The following is a 19225-nucleotide window of genomic DNA, read 5'->3' on the forward strand; positions in this document are numbered from 1 at the left end:
GCCCTAAAGGGCCATGCATTCATACATTTTATTTCCTCTGTTTTCCTGTGATAATGACTTAATTTCATTTGTTTTCTCGAGATCTCGAGTTATTATCTCGAAATAACAACTGCTGTTTTCTCGAGATAACGAAACTTTGTTTTCCTTTGTTTTCTTTTCCTTGAGAAAACAAAATGATAGTGTAGTATATTAAATCATTGCAGGAAACATCATTCAGTGTAGCAATGTCAGAGGAGCAGGAGCATATCGATCACAGCGTCACATATCTTTTCAATCAAGGCCTGACACAGGCTGAAATAGCATTATGCCTTGCTATTACAGATAATATACACATTAGTGTGTGTAATCTAAAAAGACGGCTAGCAAGGCGCAATCTAAGTGAGCCTGATGTCGTCGTTAACTACATAGCTGACCAGCTACGAGGTCCCGGGCGTCTCCATAATCTCAGGCCTATCATATCACAGTCATTATCTCGAGATCTCGAATTAATTATATTGTTATCTCGGGAAAACAAAGTTTCGTTATTTCGAGATAATAACTCGAGATCTCGAGAAAACAAATGAAATTAACTCGTTATCACGGGAAAACAGAGGAAATAAAATGTATGAGTGCATGGCCCTTTAGGGCTTCCGTAGAATTTTACAAGGTGTTAAGCAATATGTTTTTTTGTTTGTTTGTTTTTTCACTCTTTATTGACTAAAGGAGGTTTGATCTTTCCAACCACAGGGTCTACTGGAAAAAGTTTATATTTGAAGAGTGCCGATGTGTGTCCTTCATCAAATCAGTCAAAGTATGAGCATTGGTACATTCAACAGAAATGTTGTACTCTGCTGTGCACCTCATTTAACTCACTCAACTCATGGTTAATAGATAGGTAATTATCGACCATAGAAATAATGAGAGTTTTAAATTAGGCCCTATTTTCATAATCCAGTAATCTGACAATGATTCCTTCACTAATCAGTTCATATTTTTCTTTTGAATATTTTCAGAGCCCTTTAATTCAGTCAAGTCTAATCCAATGCCCTGTTTGTTATTTGTATAGCTGAAACAAGACTACCCTCTATAAGGACATAGTTAAATCCGCTAGATCTGGATTTTTATTTAAATGTTGAAAAGTGCCCTATCTCACAATGTTAAAGAAAGTGAGAAAAAATTGCTGGATCCACCCCTTTATCCAGATCTGCACCAAAAGCAAACAGGGTCTATTCTGGGCCGAGACCCGTTCTCCATCTGAGTTTAGTGGAAACCTGTTGACAAACCGACAAAACAAACAGACACAGGTAAAAATAATAACTAATAAATATTTATTGTTCCAACAAACAGTCCCAAACACACAGATATTGAGTTAAAAATCACATATGACTAAAAAAAATCAAGGGCCCAAAGTTCATTTTTGCCGTGGAGCCCGACAGCAGGTTTGTCTGGCCATGCCGACAGCTTCAGTCAAGAATGTGTTTGTCTATTGCAAAAGCACGATACAGATTTAATCCATGTACTTAGTGATAAATATATGTTGGAATGCATCTCTTATCATGACGAGTTACCTCTCACAGTACTTGTTATTGATCGCTACACTCCAGGAGTTTTTCAGCAAAGCTGTTTGATCATACTGTTTGTGGCACTGGAGGATACTTTGATAATATTGTCACTTTATATACTTTTCTACTACTGTGTACTTACTTTTTTAAGTGATATTCACAAATTATAAGACCATGTCTAAAAGTATGGAGAAAAATAAGGAATGAATCAGGAAAAATAAAGTGATAAATAAATGATATTATCGTAGATAGATCATAGATACAATAAAATAAGGAAGAATATACACAATATGCAAAGTGAATTATAAATAAACTAATTAATGTGAAACTAAGATTTTCTTTTGTATTTTGTTTTTGTATATTTCACCTTTTCTCAATTTCTCTTTTTATTTCCTCATTTTCTATTTACTTACTTATTCTTTTATCTACTCCTCTTTTTAATCACTCATTTTCTTCTTATTCTTTTATAGACTAATTATCTCTTTTTATGGCACTCATTTGACTCCATACAAACAATTCACAATTACAAAAGCAAACCGTACAGTCAACACAGAAGAGCGTTAAAAAGGCTTTATTTGAGAAAAGTCAGGCATGTGTTTGCAATACTAAACATTGATCCAATAACACAGGTAATGTAACATTACGTTTCAACAGCATGAAAATAACTACAATAGGAGATGATTGGTCACGGAATAGTTGATTTGTAGGTTCTGGTAATGATGTGTTTTTTATTTGTTGGTTGCGATCCTAAAAACTTCTACAACAAGATCAGAAAGAAAACACACAAGGCGATTTTTGCGTCGAGCGTGGGAAGTGTAGGTAGGGTGCTTGAATTACTGAGGACAGAATGAGGCACCACGTGGTCAATGGTCGCCACTAGTTTTTTTGCTGGCAGGAATGGAAAGTGCAAGATTTCTCCAGATCTGATGGACAGAGACAAAGACAAAAACATTCTTACAATGCAGCTCAGGAACACGTCATATTTATGGTGAGTGTGTGATGCTTCTAGGCTAAGTGAATCTGTTAAATTATTGTCCTGTTAATCTCGACTCAACCCGCAGTTGTACAAACCTGGGGTGCTGTCGGTGCACTGTCTGAGGGAAGTAATGGCACCCATGTACTCTTGTCCCAAAAACTGCTCGAAGGTTGTTCCAGCTGAGATCTCCTGCAGACACTTAGTGGAGTCCTTGAAGAGGAGGTTCTTTCCTGAGTCCGACTGGAACAGTTTGAATGTGGGATCGCTGCCACTGGTACCAAACTTGGTCTAAAAAATAAAAACAAAATTAAGGTTTCGAACAGAGGCATTCATTTTTTTGTTTGTTGTGTAAATATCTATATTAAGGTCAGAAATTAACAGGTGTTTAGGGTAAGACTATTATGTTGACGTGAGGCTTAAAAATAATGGTGTGAAAAGATTCCCCCAAATCACCCGTATGAATTTTACCCTGTATCTTTCCACCTCAGTAACAAATATTGCATGTCGTAGTTTCACAGAAATAATTATTTTTGCTTGTGTGCTGGAGTAAAACTGATTGAAAAACAACGAAACAGAATTTGAATTTTCAGCGATGCAACAACAAAAAACAACGCATCTGCTACGTTAAAAAGCAGGACAGTATGTGTCTGGCTGAGGACAGAGACTTTTCTGGGAGGCCACCTTTTACTTTCCAGCATGGGAGGAAAATAAAAATAAAAATAAAATAAAGCAAAATAGATAATATGCAGTGCAAATGTATTACTTCATAGTTCAACAAAACTTCCCCGTGCAGTAACACCAACATTCTTCTACATTTCTGATAGAGTGAAGCAAACAATAACTAAAAGTGACTTAAAAATCATCACCAACCTGCTGGTCCTGGAGAATGCGGACCACATCACCGTGGCTCTCTGGACGAGTCACAACAGCGTGTGCGGGCACAAGAGCCAGGTGGCAGGAGAGGTAATCACCGACCGGCACTGGACTCTTATTCGGGCAGATCAGCTCGTAGTCATCCTTGTTCACACCACTAGCCCATGCTGGACCATTGCCTTTGACAAGGAGAGACAGCATGGAGGAATGTTAAAGCATTGTAGGCAACAAAACAGTCACAGCTGAGATGAAAAACAGGTTAGTGTCAGACTCTTACCATTACTGTTTTCATCAACAATTGTGTGTTTGATGAAGGCAACATCGCCGGCGCCCTCAACAAGACATCTGTAGTGATACACAACACGTTAAATGGGGCAGTAAGAAGAAGGACGTTCGGAAGGAGTAATTCAAGGAATAGTTTGGTTTAATTTTTGGAAATATATATATTTTTTCACTTTGTTGCCAAAAGTTAGATGAGAAGATTGATACCATCCCGTGTTAAAGGGTAACTCCACCAATTTTACACATTCAAGTGTGTTAACAGGTTAACAAAAACGAAGAAGAAGGCTCTCTCTGTTCCTGCTTTATTGATTTTTATCATTCGTTTTAAAATCAATAATGAGCCCAACAGTGTTACAGGAATGTAATGCTGGACCAGTGGACTGCATTTCAAAACCTGTCGCCTACATTACCCAGAATGCAACTTATCCACTGAGTGATATTCATCAGATTACATGCAGCTTCCTCTGGAGCCACAACAGACTTTATACTACTTTTTTCACTTATACAGTTGCACTAATGTGTAAAATTTGGGGAGTTGGCCTTTGAGTACAGAGCTGGAGTTAGAAGGGCGGTTAGCTTAGCTTAGCGAACGGGAACAACTAGCGGTCAGGCTCACTTAAAACTTTCAAAATGATGCCTATTAGTAGCCCCAAAGATAAGTAATTAATTAATACAATTTTATCTCAACTGTTTAATCCATACAGAACGAGAAGTATAAAAACTACTCGGCTGCAACCAGCAGAAAAGCTCCAGTGAGTGGATGGATAAATTTTTTGCTATTGTAGCATGGAAGTCCTCCTAAAACTACATATTTTTACATTTCTATATAAAATGAGATGAACTCTGTTGCAGGGAGCTAGCCGTGTCCTTCTGCTTACAGTCTGTGTGCTAATCAAAGCTAACAACCTCTTGTTTCAGGCTCCACACAGACATGTGAGTGGTATGAATCTTTACTAATTCACGGGAGGAAAGCAAATGTGCGCCTTCCCTAAAATGTCAAACTATTCTTTTAACATGCATTCACATAACATTTTATGCTGTGAATAATTTAACTGTTGCATTTTACCTAAAGGCTCCAGCGTAGCCGTAGTACTGCTCATTAGCATTGGGTTTGCACTTGGACTCGTCTCCCACAGCTTTGCCACTGCCGGCACATTTATTACAGAACACAGAGGTGGGGTCTGCTCCAGGGGCACAGCCTTCACTGAAGAACTTACCTGAGGAGAAGGACGAGACACAGACAGACAGGTGGGTTAGAGGTGTGGAAAAAGAAATCACATCTCCTGAAAATTACTTTTCTTCCAGTGCAGGTAATGTAACGGTGTTCGACAGCACAGACGTTGTAGGGTGGATGTTTTTTGGCAGAATTACAAAAACACTTCAGGAAAACATCGTTGGGTAACCTCGGTGTATGAACGGCACTCAAACAGTTATTACTCTTACATAGCCACGAATAGATAGGCCTACATAACATTGTCGCTATGTGCATCCTGCAAACAGCTGTGTTTAAAACCCATTGTTTCTTGGTGCAACACCACTGTTGTGAATACAAATCCAAAGTCTGTCACAATTTGTCAGATGTGATGTAGGTGTTAACTCCAAACAAAAAGCATCACAAGAGGATTTTGATGCAGTTATTTTAAGGTAAAAAAGTAACTTAATGCTGCTTTAAAAAAAAAAAAAAGTATTTAAATACATTCCTTTCTTTCCAAAATTCACAGGCCGGCCAGATCAAGATGTTTACAACAGGATGTGGTAGTGGTCGTACCACTTTTGTCCACAGGGGGCGCCAGAATCAACAAGAAATGATAGTTGCTTTTAGCTGCTTTAACATACTTGTGATTTCAAATTAGTGGTATATGAGCAGATTTTTTAGGAGAAGAAGCATAAAGTCACTTACTGAAGTCACAGTCACCAGTCTGTTTGTGGATGAGGCCCATGGGGACGTTCCAGCCGGCAGTTCTGCCGATGCCCGTGTGGCAGGACCTCTTACCCCTCAGGCTCTCCCAGGTCACTCCTGAACCCTTCTTCACCACAGCAACAGCGTAGTAAGAGGAGGCTGTACCTACAAGAGTGGAAGTACAGAATGAGATTCAGAGAGCTATCGGACAGATAATAATTAGTTATAATTTATTTAATTTAATTTAAAAGTGATTGGATTTAAATGTATTATATTTTTCTTATAATTTGCACCAACTACATATATCTTTGCAGAACACATCCCCATAAATTATTAGGAAATAAAGTGTTTTAACATTTAATTTAGTCTACATCAATAAAACTAGAAGGAACAGAAATATAGGCAGGTTTATTACCTCCAGTGGTGCTGCATTGCGCTGTAGACACAGACAGAGAAATATTAGTCATGTAGAAAAGGTAAAGTTAAACACAGGATCGTATGTAATGGTTTCTGTGCTAAGTGTCACACCTTGATCATACTGCTCCACCATAGCAGGAATCAGACCACACTTCCCAGCTGTGTACACCTGCCCTCCGTCCACTGCCATCGCGTCAGCCTCTTTACGCTGCAGGATGATCAAGAAAAATCAGAGACAGACGCCACAAAATGTAGCTCAAGCTAGTACCAGATCTTGTATTTTCATCCAAGGGTGTTTTACCATAATCTTTTTCAGGCACTCCTCAACTGTGGCAGCATTCTGGCATTCAATGTCGGTGCCACTGTCAGTCATGCTGTTGATGCTCCATGCGTCGCACTTGTGTGTCTCGGCTTGGCCCACAGCACACCATCTGATGGCAGAGGATGTAGCGGCTGTGATCTGCTCTGGAAAGCGAAGTACAACATAACCGTAAGCCAGTGTCTGCCGTCCAATGAATGTTTTTATCTGATGCTTTATAGATGTTAAGATGTGTTTATCTGCTTATAGTACCTTTCTTGAGGGAGCGGATGGTGCTCATGTATTCAGCTCCCAAATACAGGAAGGAATCAGTGTTCGGGGGCAGCTTCACCAGCCTCACTGTCGAGTCCTTGAACATCAGGTTTTTGGCAGGTGAATAGGCTTCAGAGGAGAAGAGGTTAAACTCCTGAAAGGCAAAAAGTAAGCAGATGTTACTGACATGTTTAGTTGAATCCCTTTATAACATGAGTCCGTGTACTGCTTTCTCTCTCTCTCTGTGCAGTATAAACATGTTTTATACCTGCACTGAGTTGAGGCTTGTCCAGATTAATTCGGCCAGCTGTGGGTCCTTGCGGGTGACAACAGCATGAGCTGGTACTTTGGCCAGGTGGCAGGTTGAATAGCTGTCGATAGGCGCTCTGGTGTTATCCTTGCACAGCAGCTCGTACTTGTGCTTTTCGGACTCTGAGAGTGTGAACAACAATGATTCAAAGGTTTTTCTCTTCCAATCTTCTTGTTCTGAATAAAGCTCTTAACCCTCCTTTTACTACCACATTTTTTTTTACGTTGAAATATTTGGTTTACGCAGTCCCAATATATCAGTTACGTACAGTGTAGGAGCCGCTATAAGATGTACAAAATGGATAATATAGTCATTTGAATCATGTAACTGTGAGCTGGTTTGCCTTCTCTAAACTTGTTGAATACTTTCTTATCACGGGTAATCTTAAATTATGAGGAGCTACAGAAAAAAGTTTCATAATATTCAGATTGTGATTTGGATGTGATGATGCCTGACAACAGGACTGTTTTTTTGTTACTGACGAATATAATAATCACTTTGATATTTTGTTTTTATCCTGGCATTTTTCAGTTTAACACTCGTATATGCAAACACTGAGGTCTTACAGAAACATCATTTCAGTCTTCTCTATGTGTCCTATACATCTGGCAGAATTGACAATATGATTGTGTGATACTGACCAGGTACAGTGAGATGCTTCACAAAGGCCACATCACCAGCGTCGTCTGCCAGACATCTGTAAAGTAGACCAGTCCACAGGTGCATCAGCATTACAGGTTAGATTGTTACCAGCAGTGTACAGTCTGACTGTGACAGGTCATCACTCAGACAATAAATGTGTTGAGGTTAATAGAGGACAGTAGAAGTCATAGAAGAATGGAGAAGGATTCAATAAAGACTGATACTGACTGGAAGGCTCCACCGTAGTCATAATAAGGCTCGCTGTGGGACCTGGAGCAGTCTCCCCTGCACAGTTGGCACAGTTTGCTGCCGCTTGTTGCCCCTGGGGCACAGCTGGCACTGAAGAAGTTGCTCACAGCTGCAAGAAACAAAAAAGCAGGGCAGAGGCAAAGATTTGAGAAATACTGAGGTTTTAAAAATGTTTCTGTTTATTATTTGGATTTTTCACATTTCTGACGTGAAGGTGTAAAAGCTGCTTCAGATAACATCAACGTTGGGTGTGGAAATATTAAATGCAGTTATTTTTGTTGGCCTTAAAGTAGTCAAATTTGAATATTATGGGAATAAAAATACTGAAATCAGCCTATAAAACAGCCTCTATGGAAATATGCTTATTTTCTTTCTTTCTAAGAGTTTGATGAGAAGATTTATACCAACCCTTAAGTCTAATATGAAGCTACAGCCAGCAGCCATTTAGCTTAGCTTAGCTTCACAAATGGTAACACAGGGAAGCAGCTAGCCTAGCAACAAAAAACACCTACCAGCACCTCTAAAGCTCACTAATTAACAAGTTGCATCTAGATTGGAGTGTAAAACATCCCATTGTTTTTGCAACTTGTAATTGTTACACTTCAGTTTTATGTACAGATTAAACAAATTTAATAATGTGTGCGCTTTAGAGGAGCTTGTTATGGATTTTGTTATCTTTGGACAGAGCTGCTAGCTGTCTTCCCGTGTCTCTATCAAAGCTAAGCCAACTGGCTGCTAGTTGTGGCTTCATATATCCTCATCTAACTCTCAGCAAGAGAGCAAATAAGCGTATATTACCAAGTGATTAAACTTAACATTTTGTGTCGCTCACCTTGCTCCACCGGGCTGTCTTCAGCACCTGACCACTGGATCAAACCCATAGACAGCAGGGTTCCAACAGGAATGTTCCAGCCTGCAGATTTCCCGAGTCCAGTGTGGCAGGACTTCTTCCCTCCGAGTTCTCTGATGCCAAAGGTAGAGGTCTTCTTCACCACAGCGACAGCGTAGTAACAGGTCTCCGAAGCTGGATGAATGCAGAACAATCGTGAGCCAAAAGTTCACATGTAGGTCATAAAAAATGCTAAGACATCCTCTTTCTTGTACTGATTGGTAAACATACAGGTGCCGTAGTCCTCAGCAATAATGGGGTGCAGGTCGTAGTTGTTCAGTCCAGCAGTGTAGATGTCTCCTCCATCCAGAGTGATGGCGTCTGCTTCACCAGCCTGATTTAAAGCGACACAAACCACCAAAATGATGCTTGACCTCTCCAACAACTCCAAAAATAAATGCAGAATGTTTTGTTGCATATTTTGTTGCAGCAGTGGAAAATATTTATTCAAGTGCTGAAGTTCTGCACAGTGTTCAGATACGTGGACTTTTTCAATACTTTCATTAAATGCAACTTTATTCTTAATTTCAGAAGGAAATATTGTACTTTTTGCTCCTCTATGTTTATTACCTCCACCAAGGAAGTCATGTTTTCACCCTTGTCTGTTTGTTTGTTTGTTTGTTGGTTTGTTGGTTTGTCAGCAGGTTTGCAGAAAAACTATCAAATGGATTTCCACAAAACTTGGATTGGGGATGGATGGAGGCCCAGAATAAAAAATCATAAATCAGGTCATCCTGAACAAATAAAGGATAAATAATATATTTATTTCTAATACATTGTACAACAACTTTCAGTTATGGCAGGGGGAAACAAACATGAAATGTAATCTATCTATCTATCTGAATAAATGAATGGTGGTAACCTCAACCACCAATTTAACTTGTTTTTGGGGGGACACAATGTACAAGCCATGACTTCAGCCACAGTGACAAGGCAATTCAAAACAAATCAAGAAACCTATAAATGACTGTACGACAGGGTGCTGGACGGCTTTTATTCACCATTAGCTAATAATCTAAAAATCTTTTATCGTCCCATCCCTTTTACATAAAATGCAACTTTTTGAGTATCTTCACATTTTGGCAGTGGGGCAAACTACAAAGCACATTTATTTAAGTACTGTACAACTTTGAGATACTTTAACTTTAATTAAGTATTTACATTTTATCTGCATTACCTTTCAGAGGGAAATACTGTTACTTTACGACATTCTTATGACGTCTGTACTTTTTACTCAGATTCAGATTTTTAATAAAAAAAACCACAATCATGTTATAAAACATGATGCATTGTTATTGATTAACTCCAGCTTGACCAACTACAAGATTAAAATGTTATTTCATCAAAAATAGTTGGCTAATATTTAAATAAATATAATAAAAATACATTTGTAGTTGTGATACTTCCAAGCTTATTTTGGTGGAAATAGTTCTGTTATCTTACTAATCAAGATTGAATTGAAGGACAAGCAGTAGGCTCCTTGTAATTATAAGTATATTATATATAACTAATTATTAAGGACATGAGTAAATGATCTGAATCGTTCTTCCATCACCATCAATCAATCGATCATCATTATGAAAAATAAAATAATAAATCTGGCCTTTGCTTAAAGATTAAATCATCTCTCCTCACCTTGATCGCGATGATGCAGTCGATGGTATTTTGTCTCTTCACGCAGGAGAACGCGGGGGCTTTGGCCACGAGGTCCGTGCATTTGCTGAGCTCCTGGTCCGACTTCACGCACCATCTCACCTTCTCAGCGGGGGCCGCGAACACGGCGGCTGCAAAACGCAAACGGATTGTAAAACAAATGCAGACAAATCGAGCCTGTAAAGAATCTGTGGTGGAAATAAAAACATGAAGTCTTTACCGAGGCATCCGAGCAGCGCCACAAGGAGGAGAGTCTTCATGCTGGACTTCGAGGTCTCCAGGTCAGCAGAGCAGAGTGTGCAGGAGGCAGCTCGGCCTTTTATAGCAAAACCTCTCTGACAGAAAAAAACAAAAAACAAAAAAAAAACCCCACTGTTTGCTCAGGTTTCCTAATGTGCGCGTGCGTGGAGGCTCGTGGGTGTGTGTACTTTAGTGTGCTGGTACAGGAGATGGCAGAGAAACACAGATTGGGCTGTCCCAGATGTCCACATAATGGAAATTCACAGACTAATGAAACTATTTACATTTATTCTGAAATCATCCAGAGGAGCTGAATATGACACGATCCTCTATGTTATCTAAATGTTTATATATACAAATATATATAAATTATTAACCAATAATATTAATAATATTAATTCTTGTATTAATTAATTAATGAATAATTAATAAAACAATTAATAAGATCAAGTAATTTTTAAGCTTCACACATTCCTCCTTTGCATTTCTGTTTTCCACTGGTCAAAAATCCCACTTAAACCCGCTAAGATTGGGCTTTTGTGTGCGATGGGAATGCATAAACTCCCGGGTCAACTGACTCTGCAGTAGACCCAGGTTTTTATCACCTTGGCTCGGCTCAGATCTACACATAAGGCCCGGTTGAACAGTTAATTTCATTTGTTATCTCGAGATCTCGAGTTATTATCTCGAAATAACAACTTCCGTTTTCCCGAGATAACGGGATAATTTTCTCGAGATCTCGAGATAACGAAACTTTGTTTTCCTGAGATAACGATATAATTAATTCGAGATCTCGAGATAATGACTGTGATATGATAGGCCTGAGATTATGGAGACGCGCGGGACCTCGTAGCTGGTCAGCTATGTAGTTAATGACGACATCAGGCTCACTTAGATTGTGCCGCCAATATAGCTGAAGCCTTGCTAACTGTCTTTTTAGATTACGCACACTAATGTGTATATTATCTGTAATAGCAAGGCATAATGCTATTTCAGCCTGTGTCAGGCCTTGATTGAAAAGATATGTGACGCGGTGATCGATATGCTCCTGCTCCTCTGACATTGCTACACTGAATGATGTTTCCTGCAATGATTTAATATACTACACTATCGTTTTGTTTTCTCAAGATCTCGAATTAATTATATCGTTATCTCGGGAAAACAAAGTTTTGTTATCTCGAGATCTCGAGAAAATGATCCCGTTATCTCGGGAAAACGGCAGTTGTTATTTCGAGATAATAATTATCTTTATAAGTTATTTCGAGATCTCGAGAAAACAAATGAAATTAACTCGTTATCACGGGAAAACGGAGGAAATAAAATGTATGAAAGCATGGCCCTTTAGGGCTTCCGTAGTTTTCTCTTCTGTTACAACAGTTTCTGGCGCATTCGTGACGTGACGTCAGTGACGTACACGGTAATGCTTCAGATAAATATCAGAGACGGGCTGCCCTGCCTGCGGGAGGTGGGAATGGGATCAATAGGCAATTTTTAGGGAGTTGACCCGCGTTTAAACAAATCCGTGTAGACCCGCTAATTTTGGTGGAAAATCCTACTACACAAGTACATTTACAGCCCCTTCTGCCCTTAAATTGTATGATTGCAGCCTTAACATGACATTTACTATATGTCCTGCACAGTGTTAGGCAAGTTACTTTAAAAAAGCAATAATACTAGTTACCTTCATCTTAAAGTAATATATTACGTTACAATATTACTGTCTGCGTAGAGTAATAAATTACTTATTACACTACTTTTTAGTTACTTTAAAAAAAAAGCCCAATTAACCTATATAGAACAATGAAATAGCCGAGATCTTTTTAAATAAACCAATGGCCTTGGACACTGGGATGAGCAGGCAGACAAAGGATGATACATTATGAGATAGGAATAAATATTTTTAATTGTAGGCTTAGTCACTCTTTTTCTATGCCTTTTTATTTTAGTCCACAGAACAAGGAATGCATGGATATATGCGATTCAAGAATTTAAGTTAAAGTGTTCTCGGAAGATTATGCTTCATCATTAGGCCTTGGAAATACAGCTCAATTCAGTCACACAGAGACTTAAAGAAGAACTTATAGACTCGTATATATTAAACACACACAGAGCCTCTATTAATACGGTCATGTTGGTGTGGATGGATTCATAAAAAAACAACAAAAAACGCTTCACTCCGGTCAGTAACGTGGATTGTAACGCGTTACATGACATAACTGTAGTGATATATTACTGAAATATTATTAGTAAAGCGTTATATTACTCCTTAAGTTATTACTTAACCCTAACCCCCCTTCTACTTTATAAATGGTTGGTTCGTCTGAATTATAACTACAATTACAGCTAACTACAGGTGTCAAATAAATGTACTGTGAGTGCAATATTTCCTTCAGTAATACTTGAGTAAAAGTACTGCATTAAGAAGAAAAGGAGAAATACAGCTAAACCTGATGTTAAATAGGCTTCTATATTTGTAAGTAATTATTCAGGCACTTCATGCAGAAAGGTGAACGACGCTTTAAAATTTGTCGCCACGAATGTCAGAAGAAAAAGGCAAAAATCTGTGAAAAATTGCATTTACTGAGAAAAGCAGCAGTGACCCACATCAGAGTCGTGTTTACAGAGACAATGTTGCCCAACAGAAGAGCAAAGGTTCCTGTTGATTTGTAAATTCAACCTATAACACATCTTTCTTTGTTCCCAGCTACACCTGCCAGAACGCTTTCACAATAGATTTCATGTTTCATGAGGGGTCATGGATGGTGCAACTTCAGAAGGTCCGAGATGTGACACTGGACGACTGAATGGATTAGAGTTTACCTAACCAAACCCCCAATCCTTGTGTAGCCTGCTTACAATAGATAAGAAAAGAGGTTCCTGGAATGAAGAGCCAAAGGAAGTGAAATATAATCGTTGAAATCTTTTTATAATCCAGAGCAGAGTCCTGTCTGGTAACCAGAGGACTGCACCATCCTGCATCAACAGCCAAATTATTTCATAACTTAATAGAAGAGGCTTTTGAAAAGATGTTCCCATGTTATTTTACATTGTTCACCACTTTCTTGTGTCTTTCTCTCCGCCCATCTCTCTTACCCTGTTCTGCACACTGCTTTGTGCTCTATTTTTCTTTGTTTGTCTTTTATTTTGAATGTGCTATTGTGTCTGTAGCCTTCTGCTAACACCCACATTACCTTATACCTTACATTTTATATTTTATAGCATAATATCATATTTATTTGACTTTTTCAAAGTTTTTGTTTAGTCACTGGCAAATTAATAAAGTAGGAAATATAAATCAGTGTTAAAATAAATGTATAAATGATATTCAGGTTTGCAGATGAAGATATCAGTCACTGTGCTGTATCGCAAACTATTACTCTTATTGATTTTGCCCTGTAAAGCAAATATTTGCATGCAAACATGGAATGGAGTTTCCCAGCATTGAAGAGGGAGGACACTATAAGAAACATGGGACCGCTGGACCAAAACTCATAAAAACTGCTGAATATTTTCATGAACTCTGTACAGATGTTTCTATCTTTTGTTCTTTATTCGATAAGAAAAGTGATGAAAATAAGAAGCAAATCAATTGAGTCCTGTATTTGTCCTGTAACATCCACACAGTGTTGTATAAAGTACCCAAAATAAGTAAAAGTCAAATAAAAGTAAAGATATGGTGTTAAAATGTTTACTTACAAATATTTCTTGAGTAAAGTCTTAAAGTATATCATATCAAAACTATAAAATTATAATGTAATTAATTAATTATATCGTTATCTCGGGAAAACAAAGTTTCGTTATCTTGAGATCTCGAGAAAATTATCCCTTTATTTCGGGAAAATGGCAGTTATTATCTCGGTTATTATCTCGAAATAACTGTGCAGTTATTTCGAGATAATAACTCAAGATCTCGAGAAAACAAACGAAATTACCTCGTTATCACAGGAAAATGGAGGAAATAAAATGTATGAATGCATGGCCCTTTAGGGCTTCTGTACCAACCTTTTAAAGCAGTTAATTCCTTGTTTTTCAAAGTCAAAATCTTTTTTTTTTAAAAAAGAGAATCAGCACATTACACAACACTTGATGATTGATCAGGTGCCATAATAAATTTTGCACAAAATTCTGTTTGCTGAATCATGTAACCCTGACCTTAGTTTCACCCTGCCATGACTAAATCTTTATTTTCTCCCCTGTCCACTGACACAAACCCATACACTGCGTGTACACACACACGTTTGTGTCACATGATTCAGTGACACACACTATCAGCAGATCATGACTGCAGTGCACGTGATTTGAAATTGACATTCGATCAAGAATAGCCCTAAAAATATACTCACCGTAGGTTCTTGATTGATTCTTTAATGTTTTCTCAGCTGTCTGCACAGCGCAGCGAGGAGCCTCCAGAGGAAGTAGGTTAATGTATTAAAATAAAAGGTAAGTAACCTTTAATTTTCTGCCTTTTGAAAAATCACTCCTCAGAACTTGCTTTTTAATATAGTAAATCAGTTTTCTCCTTTTTCCTCTTTTTTTAATCACTTTTATTGTTGATGAATTGATATATTTTTATTTCAAACATGTAAAAATAAACTTTCAAAAAACAAGTCAAGAACAGCTGAAAAAAAATTGGAAAAACAGTAACCTATACAACAAATTCAACAAAGAAATTCTCAAAAACAGAAGTATACACTTATTTAATCTTACCCATTATCCAATACTTCAGTCATTCATTTATAATTTGTATACAAAATATTAACCCTTCATTTAACTCATAATTTCATACACACCTATATAGACTGACATATGCATATATACTAACTCAACTAATATGTGTGTATATATATACACATATATGTGTGTGTATATATGTATATGTATATATATCATAACTCAACTAATTGTAAAAGCAATTGTCTATGACTTGTATACATATGTATGAACTAATTAATTAACTCATTGTTGTTATCTTGTATCACACACCTACACACACCTTTCAGTTAACTCCGATAATACTTTTGTTTTATTCGGCCTGTTCCATGTTGTATTCATGTTTGGGATATTTTTTATGATTTTGTTGTTTTTATATTGACTGTGTGTGAAGGACAAATCACTGTGTAACTGTATTTGGAAAAGTGAGTTTTTCTAATTGTTACCATGTCTGAACAATAATAAAAAAATAAATAAAAGTGTGACAGGTTGTTTTCAGCTTGTTCCGGTTACCAACATCTCCTGTAATTCCTCACCCGTTGACCAGTTGTCCTCAGGATGTTTTCGGCTGCAGCTCATCACGTTCTCCTCTTATCACACCTGTTTCCAATAACAGTCATCAGACCTGCTTGACGTAGCCACTGGTTTGCAAGCTTTACGTTGTTATTGCTCTCTGACTGATGAAAGACTGTCTTTTCCTCTCATGATTGATGTTGATTTGAGTCTTTATCCCTGCGTCAGTTCCCTGAACCCTCACAGATTACTGTGCCTTTGTCAATCTGTGCTGACGCTTGACTCAGCAGCATCACTGTAATGACACCTCTTGAGTCAGCGAGCCAAAAACATGACTGTGATGTGCTCAGTGCACAAGTTGACATTTATGCTGTGTGCATTAATTATTCAGAAATCAGGCATGGTTGTTAGTCTACTCCTGTACTTAAGTTTTTTTTCTTTTTTTTTTTTTTTTACTTATCTGTGTATATTAATTTCTATTATTTTATTATTTTATTATTTGTTGTTTTCTTTTTAACACTTTTCTTTGGCAATAAAAACATCCACAGACAAGAAAACACTTACTGAATGTAAAAAAAACACAAATTGAAGTTAAGAAAAATCTCATCGGTGGATAAATTCATGTTATGGATTTATATTTGTAGTAGCCTATTAAACAAAGAACTATTTGGTGCTATTAATTTAAAACCCCTCCCTTTTTTTAATTATATGAAGAATTTTGTAATCCAGCTTCCCGAAATACCTCTGGGCCTCTTGTGATTGGCTGCACGTCTTTGAGTCCACAGGGCCGTCCTGACTCCTGACTGTGCTAAATCAGAGCGGATAAGCTTATCATCAATGATTGTTCTCCTGAAACATGCAGAGCACAGGGCTAACAAGGCGTTACAGACCGGACATTACATACAAACACACTTTTGGTCTGTGCGGTGTGGTGAGACACAAGTACATGAAAAATATGCTCTATGTTACATCATAGCAATCACCCCTCCCCTTTAGATCTACGTAATAATTGTCCACAACATAAGTGAATGTATTACATGAAAGAAAAGTGCTGCCAGGGCAAAACATTTTGTGTTTTGCACCTGACTAAGTAAAAGTTGAGTATGACTGCAGGAGATGGCCGTGACATAAAGCTTAGTCAGTGATGATTCATTGTAATACCCACACATGACGAGAGCACTCTTTGAAAACAAACACTGTTTCTAGAAAAACACACCTGGAATGTTAATCAGGAGGTATTGACACTGCTCGTACCAGTTTTTCATGCTGTTATCATGTTCAGAGTGAGTGTTTACCGTGCCTTTGTAGTGGTGGAAGAAGTATTCAGTAATCATACCAGTACCACAATGTAAAAATACTCTATTACATGCATAAGTGAAAGTACAGAAGTATTATCAGCAAAATGTCCTTAAAGTACCAAAAATAAAAGTCCTGCTGAAACATGTAAATGAAACATGTCAAATTAACAGCATCAATGCGTAGGTAGCTGGTGGAAGTAACGTTTACCTACTTTATTTACAGTTTAGTAGTTTAGTCTATTAGTTCCTAACCTCCATGATACATCTGAGAGGCCGTGAGAAGAATAATGGAGCACACCAGAAGAAACACACTAAGTTCAGAAAATACATTTGTATTAATTTGAATACAAATTCTCAATTATTATTATTTTTTGGCTGTTTTATGAAATATGGGACAGATTTATTTCTTTGGAACTTCTAAAAGTCATCATGATTAATCAATCTGAGACATTTTGGGGGTAAATATGTGTTTGGTGGAACTGCTAGTAGATCCGTCCATCCGTCTCATTCTTGTGAACACGACATCCAGCAGTTTTGGCAGGACAGGAAAGCCCACAAACACATTTGACCGGCGATTCGGGAGATTCATGTCTTCCATCTGCAAACACGCTTCTCTAAACTGCGAGATCCTGTCATCTCTGCATATTACGGGTACTCCAGTGATATAGTATTGCTGTCATAAAGTTGAGGGAGATAGATATGAAAAACAGCAGCAGATATATCCTGACTTTAGCTTCTAAAACACTGGATCCTACATTTCCCATAATGCAACTAAACAGCATCTTCCCAAGACTTCCATGCCTCTTAAATGCCAACTTCTTTTAATCTCTACACCTCCCGTTTGTGACACATGCTTTCTGTTTCATGCCTTTCGCCCAAAATAAATAATAAAAATTCATCAAGCTTAAATTTTTCAAGTTTTAGAAATTTCCTCCAGGGCCACAGAAGACATTACACAACTGTCCTCACAGGCTGAGTCGTAATCCTTGTGACAAACAAACTGAACTTTGTGTGTAGAATTGGTGCGAGTGCCCCTTTAAACTCAGGCCTGATCACACATTAACTTCGATTGACTTCCATTCTGAGAAGCAGCTGAAAGGTCCAGAGATGACTGAGGTCAACACCCGTCTTATGCAACAGACGAAACCTCAAACAGGCCAGTTCTGACGACTGTCTGCTGTCCTGGTTACCTCATCGACCTTTCAGCACTGATGATTACATTTGGGTTTGAATATTCCTAATCTTGAAAACATTGTTCCCAACATCTAAGACCCAGCAGATGCTATCGTGCAAAGAATACTGAGATATCTCAGTTGTATGGCTTGTTGTTCTGTATTTTTGGGAGCTGATCGGGGCAAATAAAGCATTTCTGTTTCTGGGGGTAAAGGGTTCAGTACTACTTTATTGAGCCCTTTGTCGGCATAATTCCTCCCGTCCATGACACCAAAAAAACAAGGTGATGAAGGAATGCCCCTCAAGTATTGCAGCACCCACACAGCAAGGACAGTGAAGCAGTCGGTGTCCTCATCTGTTTGTACAGCTGCAAGTCCTTTTCTTTCAACTCTGACCGTTGCCCCGTATAAACATGCTTACTATTATCAGTTGGGCCCCTTACTGGAAGGGGAATATGAAAAAATAATTAGAGGCTTGACACTACATGTGATCTTCAGACATTATAAATGGAGCATTAAATTGGTTGTTTCTATATAATGTAGTACTGGACACACTTCTTTTTTATCCCATCGTTGATCTTCAAGAGACAATAATACCCAAACAATACCCAATCTACCACACCAGTACTTTTCTAAGTGGATGAGAGAAATTGTGAATTGATCACAGGTTAAGATTTGAGCCCATATCCTTAAAAAAGCGTGTTTGCCATTAATTCAGTTTAGCACTGCAACAAAAAATTATTTGCATTTTTTTATAGTGTTAGAAAATTGTGAAAAATGCTCATCAGAATTTCCAAGAGCACAAAGTGACGTCTTTAAGTTGCTTCTTTTTATCCAAACAAGAAAAAAAAAACTCTTCAGTTGGCAAAAAGAGCAAATTCTTACATTCAAGACGCTGCAACCATCAAATGTTTTACAATTTTGCTTGAAAAAAACTCAAGTGAACAAAAAAATAGTTGGCAACTAATTTTCTTTTGGATCGACAAATT

General features: G+C 37.8%; 1 protein-coding gene across 1 annotated transcript; it reads right to left on the reverse strand.

Moving 5' to 3' along the window:
- Window positions 1-2096: 2096 nt before the first annotated feature.
- Window positions 2097-16036, reverse strand: tfa (transferrin-a). Its single transcript, XM_073490630.1, has 18 exons — window positions 15790-16036; window positions 10524-10638; window positions 10286-10434; window positions 8882-8984; window positions 8594-8785; window positions 7741-7870; window positions 7512-7567; window positions 6829-6992; window positions 6561-6714; window positions 6291-6454; window positions 6101-6197; window positions 5988-6008; window positions 5573-5737; window positions 4739-4889; window positions 3668-3735; window positions 3388-3569; window positions 2613-2805; window positions 2097-2464 (listed from the first exon to the last, which is right to left on the reverse strand). The coding sequence occupies exons 2-18, from the start codon at window positions 10561-10563 to the stop codon at window positions 2418-2420; spliced, it is 2076 nt and encodes a 691-aa protein (XP_073346731.1). The 5' UTR covers window positions 10564-10638; window positions 15790-16036; the 3' UTR covers window positions 2097-2417.
- Between the last annotated feature and the right edge of the window lie 3189 nt (window positions 16037-19225).

The sequence above is a fragment of the Pagrus major genome, chromosome 21 (assembly GCF_040436345.1).
Source record: "Pagrus major chromosome 21, Pma_NU_1.0".
NCBI classification, from domain to species: domain Eukaryota; kingdom Metazoa; phylum Chordata; class Actinopteri; order Spariformes; family Sparidae; genus Pagrus; species Pagrus major.